The sequence below is a fragment of the Lissotriton vulgaris genome, chromosome 12, assembly GCF_964263255.1.
Source record: "Lissotriton vulgaris chromosome 12, aLisVul1.2, whole genome shotgun sequence".
Lineage (NCBI taxonomy): Eukaryota > Metazoa > Chordata > Amphibia > Caudata > Salamandridae > Lissotriton > Lissotriton vulgaris.
In genome coordinates this window covers 12,836,180-12,849,422 of record NC_141700.1, presented here as the reverse complement: position 1 = coordinate 12,849,422, position 13,243 = coordinate 12,836,180, and the positions used below count along the sequence as shown (strand labels likewise).

The window sequence follows — 13,243 nt, the reverse complement described above, 5'->3', positions numbered from 1 at the left end:
CTGATGTAGATTGACCAATCGATTTCCGTTTGGGGGTCATAACTGTCGACAATGCTCGCAAATTCGCTGTCTATTTCAGTATTCTAAAGATTTTGAGGTCCCTGGGGGGCCGATTTAAGAAAAAAAATTGACAGAAACCTTTGCGGGAGTGTACTCAACAACTTCCCAAAGTTTCATGGCGATCGGATGAATGGTGTGGTAATGCATAAAGGACAAACAGACAGACAGACATACTTTCGTTTTTATATATATAGATACGTATTCTTTACATAGACTTATCACAAGACCACAAACAGCAAAAATCCACAATTCTGTACTTAAAATGGTAGAATTTGCTTAGTTCTCTTTAGATCTTAAAATTCAACACTTTGAGTCAATGTACCTTAAGATGCGACACGCAGGGCAACTAAAGTGTTGCAGGAAAGGGGATGCGAGTCACTTACACGCAAGGACGGTGATGCGTTGAAGATCTGGTGCAAAGAAATAAAGAAAGATAAAGATAGCACTTTCTCCTTGATGCAATACGCTACCCGGTGATGCGGCGGCGTCTGTTGCGACATCGATCCTCTTCTCCGGTGATGTGAGATGCTTTACACGATGCAAGCCGCGACAGGCCCTGCAACACGCTTCCCAATGATGCGGCGGCGTCTGCTGCGACGTCGATCCTCTCTCCTGGCGATGCGAGTTGCTTCCACAATGATACGAGACGCGACAGGCCCTGCGACACTCTTCCCGGTGATGCGGCGGCGTCTGCTGCGATGTCGATCCTCTTCTCCGGCGATGAGCAGCGACAGGCCCTTCAACACGCTTCTCGGAGATGCGGCGGCATCTGATGCAACGTCAATCTTTTTCTCCTGCGACACGCTTCCCGGTGATGCGGCGGCGTCTGCTTCGACATCGATCCTCTTCTCCGGCAATGAGAGGCGCTTTGTGTGGTGAAGCGGCAGCAGCAGTTCAGCGACTCGCTTCCTGTTCTTGAATCGGGCTTCCAGCTCCTTGTGACACACAAGTCCTCAAAAAGTCCAGTACAACTGCAGGCACTTCCAGAGAACTTTTGGGAAGCTAGTAGGTGAAGTCTGTTGTCCCTGAGACTTCAGCAGGAGGCAAGCTCTGTTCCAAGCCCTTGGAGATCCTTCACAAGTTGATGAAAAGTACACAAAGTTCCTCTCTCCTTTTTTTGGCAGTCAGGCAACCACTGCAGGCCAATCCCCCAAGTAGCACTTCAGCTTAGGGATAGTCTCTCCTCGCTCTCTCTGGTTCCATGCCTCAGCAAAGGTTTCTTGTTGTTGTCCAAAAGTGATATAATTTCTTGGGATCAGGGTCCCAATCCTTATACCCCAACATCCTTTGTTCTCGGAGGGCAGAGGGGCCTTTGCCTAGTCCAAACCAGTTCTGGGCAGTCCTGGAGCACTCTGTTTACATGACTCCTTATTTCCTTTCACAGTGCAGGGCAGAACCATCAGGCACGCCACAAGAGGTGGAGTCAGCATTGTAGAGGGAAGGCACAGCCATGGAGCACTCTGTTGACATGACTCCTTCTCTCCTTTCACAGTGCAGGGCAGAGACATCAGACGCACCACAGGAGTTGGAGCCAGCATTGTGGAGAAAAGGCACAGCCCTATTCGAGTCCCAGGTGCAATGCCTCCCTCCCATCTAGATGCAGATCTCTCTATTCACCACTAGACAGACTCACCTTGTCTCCTGGAATTCCCCAGCCCTGTCACTCAAACTCCAGGCAAGGAATACATAACCTAGCAGAGACAGGCTTGGATAGTTAGACAAGAAAATACCTACTTTCTAAAAGTGGTATTTTCAAACACAGAATATTAAAATCAACTTCACTAAAATATGTATTTTACTATTCCGAGTTCAGGCATACTAAACTCGAATTTCCACCATGTTCCCTGAGTCAGTTAGGATTATAAGATGTAATAATCTAACTGCCCATTCTGGCCTATGGAGAACAGGTAGCCTTGCAATAGTGAAAAACGAAGATGGCTGTAATTCACTATTAGGACATGCCACACACACCAGGGCTTTTCCTACCTTATGCTTACAATGTACCCTGCCCTTGGGCCTACCATAGGGGTGTCTGATATGAAGAAAAGAGAAGGTTTAGGGACTGGCAAATGGGTGCACTTGCCCAGACAGCATGGCAGTACCAGGCTGCACACAGGCTCTGCAATGGCAAGCCTTAGACACACATTTTTTTCAGGCTGCTTCTGTGGGTGGCACAACCAATGCTGCAAGCCCACCAGCAGCATTTGGTTTACAAGCCCTGGGCACACTCAGTGCACTGTACTAGGGTCTGACAAGTAAACCAAACCAGCCAATGATGGAGTCACTAATCCATACATCGATTTGCAATAGAGAGAGCATATGGACTTTACCACTGATCAGCAGTGGTAAAGTGCCCAGAGTCATAAAATCAACAAAAACAGGTCAGACAAAATACAGGAGGAAGGCAAAAAGTTTGGGGATGACCCTGCAAAAAGGGCCAAGTCTAACACTCACCTTATGAATAGAATCTCCAAACTGTACCTCTCACCTGACTAGACCAAAAAATCTTGCAGAACAAAACGCGCAAAAGTGCTGTCCCTCTTAACCTCCGAATCCAAGCAGTAATGCTTTGCAAAGGCATGGAGGGAGGCCCAAGTTGCTGCTTTACAAATATCAACAACAGGAACACCTCTAGCCAAAGCAGAAGAGGATGACTTAGCTCTGGTCGAACAAGCTCTAATACCTTCAGTCGGCTCCTTCTTGGCCAGGGCGTAGCAGATCTTGATACACAAGATGATCCACCTGGAGAGTGTTCGTTCGTGAACAGCTCTTCCTTTCATCTGACCAATGTAGCCCACAAAGAGCTGATCATCCAGCCTCAGTTCCCTGGTTCTGTCCAAGTAAAAACTGACCGTCCTCTTAGGGTCCAGGCGATGAAGTCTCTCCTCCTCCTTGGAAGGGTGAGGGGGAGCATAGAAGGTAAGTAAGGTAATGGATTGTCCTAAATGGAAAGGAGTAACCACCTTAGGCAGGAAAGCAGCCCTGGTCCTAAGAACTATCTTTTCTGCACAAATGGTCAAGAATGGAGGTTTAGAACTAAGAGCCTAAAGCTCACTTACCTTCCTGGCAGAGGTAATAGCGATCAAAAAGACCGTTTTGAAAGAAAGAAGCCTCAACGGACATCTATGAAGAGGCTCAAATGGAGAATGCATCAGAAAAGTAAGAACACTATTTAAATTCCACTGAGGCCCAATGAAAGGAGTGGGAGGAAACTTATTGGTAAGGCCCTTAATGAACCTCATAACGACAGGAGATTTAAACAAAGACGGCTGGTCCAGCAAACAAATGAAAGCAGACAAAGCCGATAAATAACCTTTAACTGTAGCCACTGCACAACCCTGCTGAGCCAAGGAAAGAGAGAAACTCAGTACATCAGACAAACGAGCCGTCAAAAGGTTAATGGACCTCTCTCCACACCACTTCATAAATTTGGACCACCTGGAGGAATACATAGATTTGGTGGAGTGTCTCCTGAATGATAAAATAACATCCACAACATCTGGTGGGAGAGAAAGAACTCAGGTTGCCCTGTTCAATCTCCAGGCATGAAAGTGCAGGCACTGGAGGTAGGGGTACAGAACCTGCCCCTGTGACTGCGAGAGGAGGTCTGGCCTTAGAGGGAGACGGAGCGGAAGGTGCGATGAGAGGTGAAGTAGATCAGTACCACACCTTTCTTGGCCAACCCGGAGCAATCAATATGACATGCGCCCGGTCTTGGCGAATCTTCCTCAGAACTCAAGGAATGAAAGGTATGGGGGGGGAAAGCAAAAAGGATTTCCGAGCTCCAATCCAAAATGAAACGCGTTCCCCAGCGCTAGCTGCATCGGAAACTAGAGACTGCAGAACAACGGGCAGTGCGCGTTCTTGCGAGTGGCAAAGAGGTCCAACCGAGGAAATCTCCACCTCTTGAAGATGAGATGGACCACCTCTGGATGAAGGCGCCACTCGTGATCGGCCGAGTAACGCCGACTGAGACTGTCCGCACAAACACTCAGCAGACCGGCCAGATGATTTGCTACTACACAAATCTGATGGACCTGAACCCAGGACCAGAGACACAGAGCCTCTCTGCAGAGACGAAACAACCCTACATCTCCTTGCTTGTTGATGTACCACATCGCGGTTGTGTTGTCTGTCAGGACCTGAACTGATTGACCGCGAAGGGAAGGAAAGAAGGCCTTTAGTGCCAAACCTATCGCCCACAATTCCAGAAGGTTGATGTAAAGCAACCTTTCCTCTGTAGACCAAAAACCTTTGACCTCCAGATCCCCCGATAACCCTAGAGTGGTGCATCAGTGATCACTGTGGCCACCGGTGGAGGAGACTGAAAGGGCTTTCCTTGAGACAGGTTGCCCTGCACACTCCACCAACACAGCTCTGCTGCAGTGTCTCTGGTGATCCTGACTGACTCCCTGAGATCTCAGTTGTGCTGATACCACTGCCTGCGGAGGCACAACTGGAGTGCCCTCATGTGCCAGCGTGCATGACTGACCAACAGTATGCAGCAAGCGAACAGACCGAGCAGGCGAAGGACCTTCAGGACTGTAACAACCGCTCCATCGTGAAACAAAGGAATCATCTCCTGTATGTCGAGAATCCTTTGCGGAGGCGGAAATGCCAGACACACAATGGTGTCCAGTATTGTCCCTATGAACAGGCTGTGCTGAGAAGGCACCAGATGAGATTTGGGTACATTTATCGAGAAACCCAAGTTGAACAACAATTGCGTTGTTGCATGCAAATGGTGTAACACCATCTCTGGAGACTTGGATTTCAGCAGCCAGTCGTCCAAATAAGGGAAAACAGGAACTCCTGACCTTCTGAGATGTGCTGCCACTACCGCCATCACCTCTGTGAAGACTTAAGGATGGGAAGATGAAAATACACATCCTGCAAATCGATCAACACCATCCAGTCTTCCTGTTGCAGTGTCAGAATAACCAGAGCCAAGGTCAACATTTTTTAACTTTTCCTGCCTGAGGTAAAAATTCCAAATCCTGAGGTCCAGGATCGGCCTCAACCGACCGTCCTTTTTGGGAATCAAGAAATAACGGCAAATGATCCTCTGAACACCAATCCTGGCGAGGAGGGCAAGGAGATGTAAACTCTAGAAAAGGGAGGGTGTGCCAATTTTCCACAAGATTCAAAACCCAACAATCTGAGGTAACCGATTTCCAATCTTGTAGGAAATGGGACACCCGACCCCCTAGAGGACCAACATGCTCCAAGATGGGGGAATCTAGAGCTGCTTTCCAGTGGAACCAGTGGGAGGGGGAGGAGACGGACTGCTGCCTAGCGGCTCCTTGCAGATCCCCTATACGACTTGTACAGAGGGTTTTGCTGCTGTTGCTGCTGAGGCTGCTGACGGCCACAAAAGGAAGCCGCCTTCCCAAAGCCTTGATACCTCTTGTAGCCATACCCTCTAGGCTGAGACTGTAGGCCCAAAGATCTTGCAATCGCTCTACTGTACTTAAAGCGCTGCAAAGCAGAGTCAGCCTTGGTATCAAACAACCTTGAACGATCGAAAGGTAGATCCAATAGCGGAGCCTGAACATCCGGTGAAAAAACAGAAGATCTGAGCCAGGCTTGCCTCCTTGTTGCAACCGAAGAACCCCTTATTCGGGCAACCGAGTCTGCAGTGTCCAAACCCAACTATCCTGAGAATCCGAAAGAGCCTCCCCGGGGTGGTAGGGAAGGACCAAGACGATTGCTTGGAGCAAGAAGCCTGAATCGCCAAGCTTCCCGGAGAAGGGTGTGCAGATAGAAAAGCTGGGTCTCCGGGAGCTGGCCTATATCTCCTTGCAATTGACCTGGAAACTGCAGGAGCAGTCAAGGGCTTTTGCCATACCTCCAAGATAGGCTCCGTCAACGCCTCATTGAAAGGCAGAGGAGGCTCACTAACTGATGAAGAAGTATTAAGCACTTCAGTCAAAATATTTAACTTTACTTCTGCTGAAGGCAACTGAAGATCCAACAACTCAGCAGCTTTCCTAATCACGAAATGATAAGGGGCAACATCCTGAGAGAAGACAGTCTTTGGTGAAGAGAGCTCCCACTCCAGGGAAGTATCTAAAGCACTTGCAACCTGTAGGGCCTCAAATTTGTCCATGGAGTCGAGTATCTCTCCTTCCTCCTGCTCCTGACGATACTCATCCTCTTCTTGCAGCCTTTGTGCATCCCTCCTGGAACGGTGCTTCGGGATCTGCATCAGCGGCACCGGCCACGGCACCGGAGACAATGGAGCAGTCGTCGAAGGAGGACCTTCAGAAACAGGCAACGGCACTGAATAAATCCGAGACGGCGCTGATTCGACACCAGATAGATTTTGAGGATTCGGGGTCGAAAACCTTGGCGCCGGAAACTGCCATGTTGGAGCAGTCGGTATAAAAGGCACAAAAGGCACCTGGGCGTACTGTTGGGGGACACCCAAGTTAAAAGGCAAGCGGACCCACGGGACCAGAAGTTGCGCAGGAAGGGTCGGATGCCCTGGCAATCATGCCATTCATCCAATTTAGGAAATACAAGGGATCCGCTCCAGGTCCTGAAAAAGGAGGGTAAGGATCCGGACCACCTCGATCTTCATTAGGATCCATCTGAGGTCGAACTGGAAGCTGAGACTGCGGAGCCCGTGAGGACGGCACCCACTCAGGCAAAGCCATAGGTAAAGGAGAAAACTCCCTGGGTGCTGGAGACCCTCTGGGCGAAGGAGACCCTCTGGGCGTCGAAGAGCCTCTTGACGCCGGCGAACCCCTCAGAGTCGGTGAGTGGATCGGAGTCGCCTGGGGAGAAGGAGAAACAAAGTCCTTTCCCCGGCATCGCTGAAAAGGTGAAGTTGATCTCGAAGCCTTGTCCTTCGAGGAGCGACGTCGAGAACTGTGTCTCTTCTTCGTCGTCTTATGTTTCTTAGACTTAGAAGTATGCAAGGTCGACGACTTCCAGTGCTTAGGACCTCTCTTTTCTTTCTTCGCCTTTACCATGAAGAGTTTTGCTTCACACTCCTTTAACGCCTTAGGATTCATCTTTCTACAACATGAACACCCTTCGACGTCATGGTCTGAAGAAAGACACCAGAGACAGTTGTCGTGTGGGTTTGTTATAGACATGTGACCATCACACTCCCGGCAGGGCTCGAAACCAGACTTCTTCGAAGTAGCCATTTCTACAGAAACTCGAAAAAGATATGAACAAACAAAGTCATCTCATTGAAAATGGAGAGTCCCAGAAAAAAAGTTACGCGTCAATGGCGTGGAAAAAAGGGAACTGACATCCGCACGCGGACTGGGTCTTCTTATGGCTCCGATGATGTCATACGGAGCCGCGAGCGGAGCCGTGCTATTATGACGTCCTCGTCGACGTGGGAGAGCTAGGAAAAGAATTTCCGCGGAAATGCTGGCGCAGGGGGTAATCAAAAGGTGAGGAATCCACAGGCAGATGTATCCATCAGAATGAACATTTATAAAGGATGGAATATTACCCCTCATTAGCATCCAGGCCAACATTTAGGAATAGATCAGAAGTAGATTTAACTTTTCCACTGACTTGCATTGAAGGGTAGACTTTTCTAAGCGGGAAAAGGGTGAAATAAAACATCCCATGGCTTTAGAAACTGGACGTTTCTTGTCTGTCATGATCACCAGGTCAGTGTCGCTGGGGTTATATTAGGATCTGTTTGACAGCACGCTTCTCATTGAGATAGTAGTCCTGCTCACTGTTTCATATTTGCTGTTTATGGTTTCTGATTGGTAGTTGCTAATTCTCACTCCCTCCCCACAGTACGCAGGTATCGACCCTCGAGATGACGTCAATAACGAGGTAAGTCACCCACTGACAGCATTTTACAACCTTCTCTTGTGACAGCTCCACCCTTCACAAGTGTCACCTTTCACTCTTCTCATTTGAGAGAGTTTCACCATTCAGAGCATTCTATCTGAACATACTGACAACACGAGACCCCTGGTCCCATGGAGAGCATACACACAGGCCCCACTGAACATTCACAATCAGCGAATGCATACATAGCGTAATTTCTGGAATAAACCCCATGTAAATGTAATAAGATGTTCCCACAGCCACTCGAGTATGGAATGTCCTCCACAGTCACACAGGTAGGGGTGCCCTCTGCAGCCACACAGGTTGGGGTGTCCTCTGCAGTCACACAGGTTAGGGTGTCCTCTGCAGTCAGACAGGTAGGGGTGCCCTCTGCAGCCACACAGGTAGGGGTGCCCTCTGCAGTCAGACAGGTAGGGGTGCCCTCTGCAGTCAGACAGGTAGGGGTGCCCCCTGCAGTCACACAGGTAGGGGTGCCCTCTGCAGTCAGACAGGTAGGGGTGCCCTCTGCAGCCACACAGGTTGGGGTGTCCTCTGCAGTCACACAGGTTAGGGTGTCCTCTGCAGTCAGACAGGTAGGGGTGCCCTCTGCAGCCACACAGGTATGGGTGCCCTCTGCAGTCAGACAGGTAGGGGTGCCCTCTGCAGTCAGACAGGTAGGGGTGTCCTCTGCAGTCAGACAGGTAGGGGTGCCCTCTGCAGTCAGACAGGTAGGGGTGCCCTCTGCAGTCAAACAGGTTGGGGTGCCCTCTGCAGTCAGACAGGTAAGGGTGCCCTCTGCAGTCAGACAGGTAGGGGTGTCCTCTGCAGCCACACAGGTAGGGGTGTCCTCTGCAGCCACACAGGTATGGGTGTCCTCTGCAGCAACACATGTCGGGGTGTCCTCTGCAGTCAGACAGGTAGGGGTGTCCTCTGCAGTCACACAGGTAGGGGTGCCCTCTGCAGCCACACAGGTTGGGGTGTCCTCCGCAGTCACATAGATCTAGACGTCCGGCTCAAACTAACCTCTTCCTCCCTTGTTCCTTCAGATCGTGGAGTCCACTCGAGTGAGTCGCCGCAAGAGCGCCATGGCGTTGCGCTGGGAGGCCGGACAGTACCTGAACACTCAGGACGACGATGACGAGTGAGCGGCGGTGGAAGCAGCCACGGCTCTCTGTTTCTGATGGACCAGCCAAAGGCTAGCACACATTTGTACAGTTTAAATAACACTAGGATGTAAATTATTCCTGTACAGAAGCAAACTCCTAATCAGAGAGTACCTTTGCTATTGGTAGGATTCTACGTCAGAATATCACTGATTTTGTTGCCCGAGTATCACTGGAGATTTTGCTTAGCTGGATCTGTGAGCCGCCCGCCTAATTGTCAGCATAGCGCCTATTCTGCTGATTGAGAAGGGCCCGATTAGGAGAACTCAGTGCCTCATAGCATTCTTTTCCTCAGCTTTGACTCAGACAGAGTCTTGTGTTGGGAATTACAGGTCCACTGTGGGCAACTGTCTGGGGGCTCTCGCCTCCCAGCAAACATGGCTCCCCACAGACCCCAGCACAGCCCAGAGCCCTAATGGACCCAACAAACCAATGGGAATCTGCACTCAACTGCATGTGGAGTCCACTTCCATTCTCGGGCGAGGTTAAAGAGCAGTGACAGAGGCGGCGACAGATGTCTCTTGATGTCTCTGCAGCATGTCACTCACAGGATAGGTACACACAGCTTCTTTGTAGCCCTCCTCCACTCGGAGAGTTCCAGGACCCCTTGTATGATGTCTGTGGGGTAGAGATGGAGATGCACAGATAATGACGCTAAAGGTTATAAAGGGAGTACATGGGCTCCGGGACCCTGTAGAGTGAGTGTAGGGTATCGCCTCTCCGGCCTGGTGCACCAGATGTCAGTCAGCATTGCAGGTCTGGTTATTTGTCCATTGGGTTCCAGCCAGAGGACCTCAGCAGTATGCCTGGAGAGGGGCGCAGGGTCCGTCAGAGCACAGGAACACCACACGGTACCCTCCATCGCGAGTCACAGAGACCGTGCAGCATGCAATAAATAGTGTGATTGAGGTCCTAGTCTTCTTTTTTAACTTAAAGCCTGTAATCAATTTGTAAATAACAATTATAATACATTTCTTGTCATATTTTTGCACATCATCAAAAATAACTAGAGACACTGCCACATGCATCCTTTACCTTCAACGCCAATAATAGTAGTGAATTTACCCTTATATATTTTTTACAAAACCTTCTCAAATGCTCTCAAATTTCTTTGAGGATTCCACCCTTATTACATACATCTCCTCACTTTTCCTGAATTTTAGCACTTTGTTTCTTCACTCCAAAAAACTAAGTACAGTATCTGTTTTCCAATATGGCGTGCTCCGCCAGCTGGGTAGTAACAAGGATATAAAATTAAGATATTTCTCATTTGTAGCCATCCAAGTGTCCTATTAATGCGACCACGGGGTCCCACATAACCGTCCTTCCCATTTTTACTCCATATATGCATGAAATATTTGATCAAAATAATATTATTTTAGGTCAATACCATATGATGTGCTGCCAACTCCCCATATTCACCCTAAACCTCAAACATTGCAATTTTATATCCATTTTAATTGTATTTAAAAATATTGGAGTTCTGTATAAAAATAACTATTTTGTGAAAAACTGTATCCGTCTAAAATCAGCACCTCTGATTATTACTCAAATCATTACATTTTTCATAAATACTAGTTAATGTCATATGTATCTTTTCCTACTTAACAGACATTTAATCCAAACATCCTGCTCTGATACTTTGAATAACTGCCTGTACCACTACCCTAGTCTAATGTTCCTCTATCTTCCACTAACCCACCTAGTATATCGTTGTTGTTGGTTATAGATGTTAAATCCAAATTATATAACCAAGTTATCTTAGTGTATGACTAACCCAATTTGTTACCAACTTTCAACTGATTTTCTAACTTGGTAGTAAAAATCATCTAGTTCCTACTTTGATACTCGCTGAAATCTTACTATAGGACAGTTAGGGTTACTTATTAATTTCTTAAATAGAGACCAGATTCTTTCTTCTAGCATTACAACTATTTTCTCCTGCTTTTTCCTTCCTATATTCTCATATGATGGTATCCAGCCTCTCCAAGAAGAAATAAAGTGTACTTGGTTATGGCTTGATGCGCTGAACCCTTGCTTATTGAAAATAACTCCTCCTAAACATGTATATATCACTGCTTGTACCCATATATCGCCCTCTAGCCTGACTTTATTAAAGCTCCATATAGTGAGTCTCTTAACTTTTAAGGGCACACACATACTTTGTTTAATTGCTGCATGATCAGAAAACTCATTAGGCAAAAAAATTAGTCTTTCATAAAAGTAAGTGAATTTGCCAGAAAAAAATGATCTTTGCAGCTGAGTTATGCCGAAAAATATGTATATTCTGTTTTTCACAGAAACATCTCCTTCCATAGGTCCCTGAAATTTAGATCCAATGTATTATTAACTACAACATTTTGGGTCTAAAACTTATGCTGTTGTCTATTAACCTTAGTAAAGTCCGGTTTTGGTTCTTGGACAAAATTGAAATTTCCTCCATAACTTCCCCTTTAATTAACATTACTGCTAAAATTAGATCCTGGACTAGACCTGGTGGTCTTCAATAGGGGCGTATATACATTCACAAAAATATATGACTTCTGATTAATTATACAATTCGCCCAAAACCAGCAACCATTCTTATCGACATACTCATTATTAGTTTTTATTTCTAACCTCTTTACAAAGAATTTTGCCACCCTCCTGTGTGAGGTTACAGCTGATGGCAGCTATTATTTTGGAAAACATACTGAAATCTTTCAGTTTCCCCTAGAAATATGTGTCTCCTGAAGTAGAATCACAGAAGGGTATTACGTGATAAAATCAATTTCTCTACTACCTATCTCTTACACCTATTGTTCGATCTATGTACATTTATTGAACAAATGTTCAAACTGTTAATTTCTATTTCATCTTTTTCTATACTTACTTGGGCCATTACTTTCAATATAGTTCCATCCCTGCAACTTATGCTCTTACTTCTTACTCTTAGAATATGAACGAATCTCCTTTTTTTCATATTTCAGCAGTCTTTAAAGGTTCCTTTCAAACTGATTCTGAGGTTTGAGCGTGCCTTCAATTCAGGAAGCAGGGCTCTAAAACCAGTCTGCCTCACAGCCTCTTCCCGTGGTAAAACACATAGAATGAGAATCTATTATCAGAGGAGATACACCTTTTCTGTCCAGTGATGGCCAAAACCATTTCTTTAATCTGAGAGTTTTGAAAATACACACTTACTGTTAGGGGTCTGACCCTTCTTTAGGTGCCTTAGCAGGAACCCTATGGGTGCTAGCAAACAGAGAAGTCCAGAGTAGACACACTGTTTAAGTTGTTACACATAGTGTTCATCAGTACTTGTGTAAGCCACTTGTCAGATAAGGTTGACTGAGTTCAGATCCTTCCAGGATCTCAATAATACAAATATTTGCGCACATGACTGATTCTCTAAGTCTTTGCATTTTCCTGCCGACAGTTTAAGTTGCTGGTCGAATATAATAATAATTTTAGCGTGTTCCTCCAAATGGAGGATGTGGGTAATGGTATCAATCTCTTGCTGGCATACAATGAAGTCTTGGGCTTGTGTAACAGGAGCCATGGGTAAGAGGCTTGCGGGGTGGGGTACTGGGGCAGTGCAATGTGGGGCAAGGAGGTTTATTCTGCACATTCTTCACTCACTCTCAATGAGAATCAGCAGCACATGGATCGTTCCACATCATTCCCACCAAACTGTCTGTCTCTTGTAAATTTGTTACTCCTGAATAATCAGAGCAAATACAAATAAAGGAATCCTGTTTTGTAAAGATGATACGCTGTTGGTAATGTTTATCTTCCCGGCCATCTCATGCAGGAACTGGACAGGGTGTGTCCAACTTCACTCAGATCTCATACTGTGGATAGAAGGAACCTAGAGCCCAGCCATGGCTAGAGCACTCACTGCACACAGTGTAAAATGCGGTTGCACTTGCTCCTGGCGTAGACTCGACAACAGCAGCAATTCTGAGTACATTCACAGGAGCAGCACTCCTTGTGTACACTGACGACAGCAGTGCTCCTGGTTTAGACTCTAAAACAGCAGCGGCACTCCTTGCGTAAACTGACAGCAGCATCGCTCCTGGTGTAGACTCTACAACAGCAGCAATTTTGAGTACATTCACAGCAGGCAGGGGCACTCAGTGGAGTAGCAAAACCTCAGGGGCACTCCTGCATAGTGAGGGTGCCCCCTTAGCCATTCCTTAACGGACCTAATACCTCTGAGTGCTTTATTTATT

At 47.1% G+C, this 13,243-nt stretch overlaps 1 protein-coding gene across 3 annotated transcripts in view; it reads left to right on the top strand.

Annotated features, from left to right (window-relative positions):
• The window catches only part of MISP (mitotic spindle positioning), a 152,160-nt gene extending 139,380 nt beyond the window's left edge, over window positions 1-12,780 (top strand). For all 3 annotated transcript variants that reach the window (XM_086946732.1, XM_086946733.1, XM_086946731.1), the window contains exons 10-11: window positions 7,834-7,872; window positions 8,916-12,780. In XM_086946732.1, coding sequence (XP_086802858.1) covers window positions 7,834-7,872; window positions 8,916-9,014 — 138 coding nt within the window. In that variant the 3' untranslated portion in view covers window positions 9,015-12,780. The remainder of the gene's footprint in view (window positions 1-7,833; window positions 7,873-8,915) is intronic.
• Window positions 12,781-13,243: the final 463 nt, after the last annotated feature.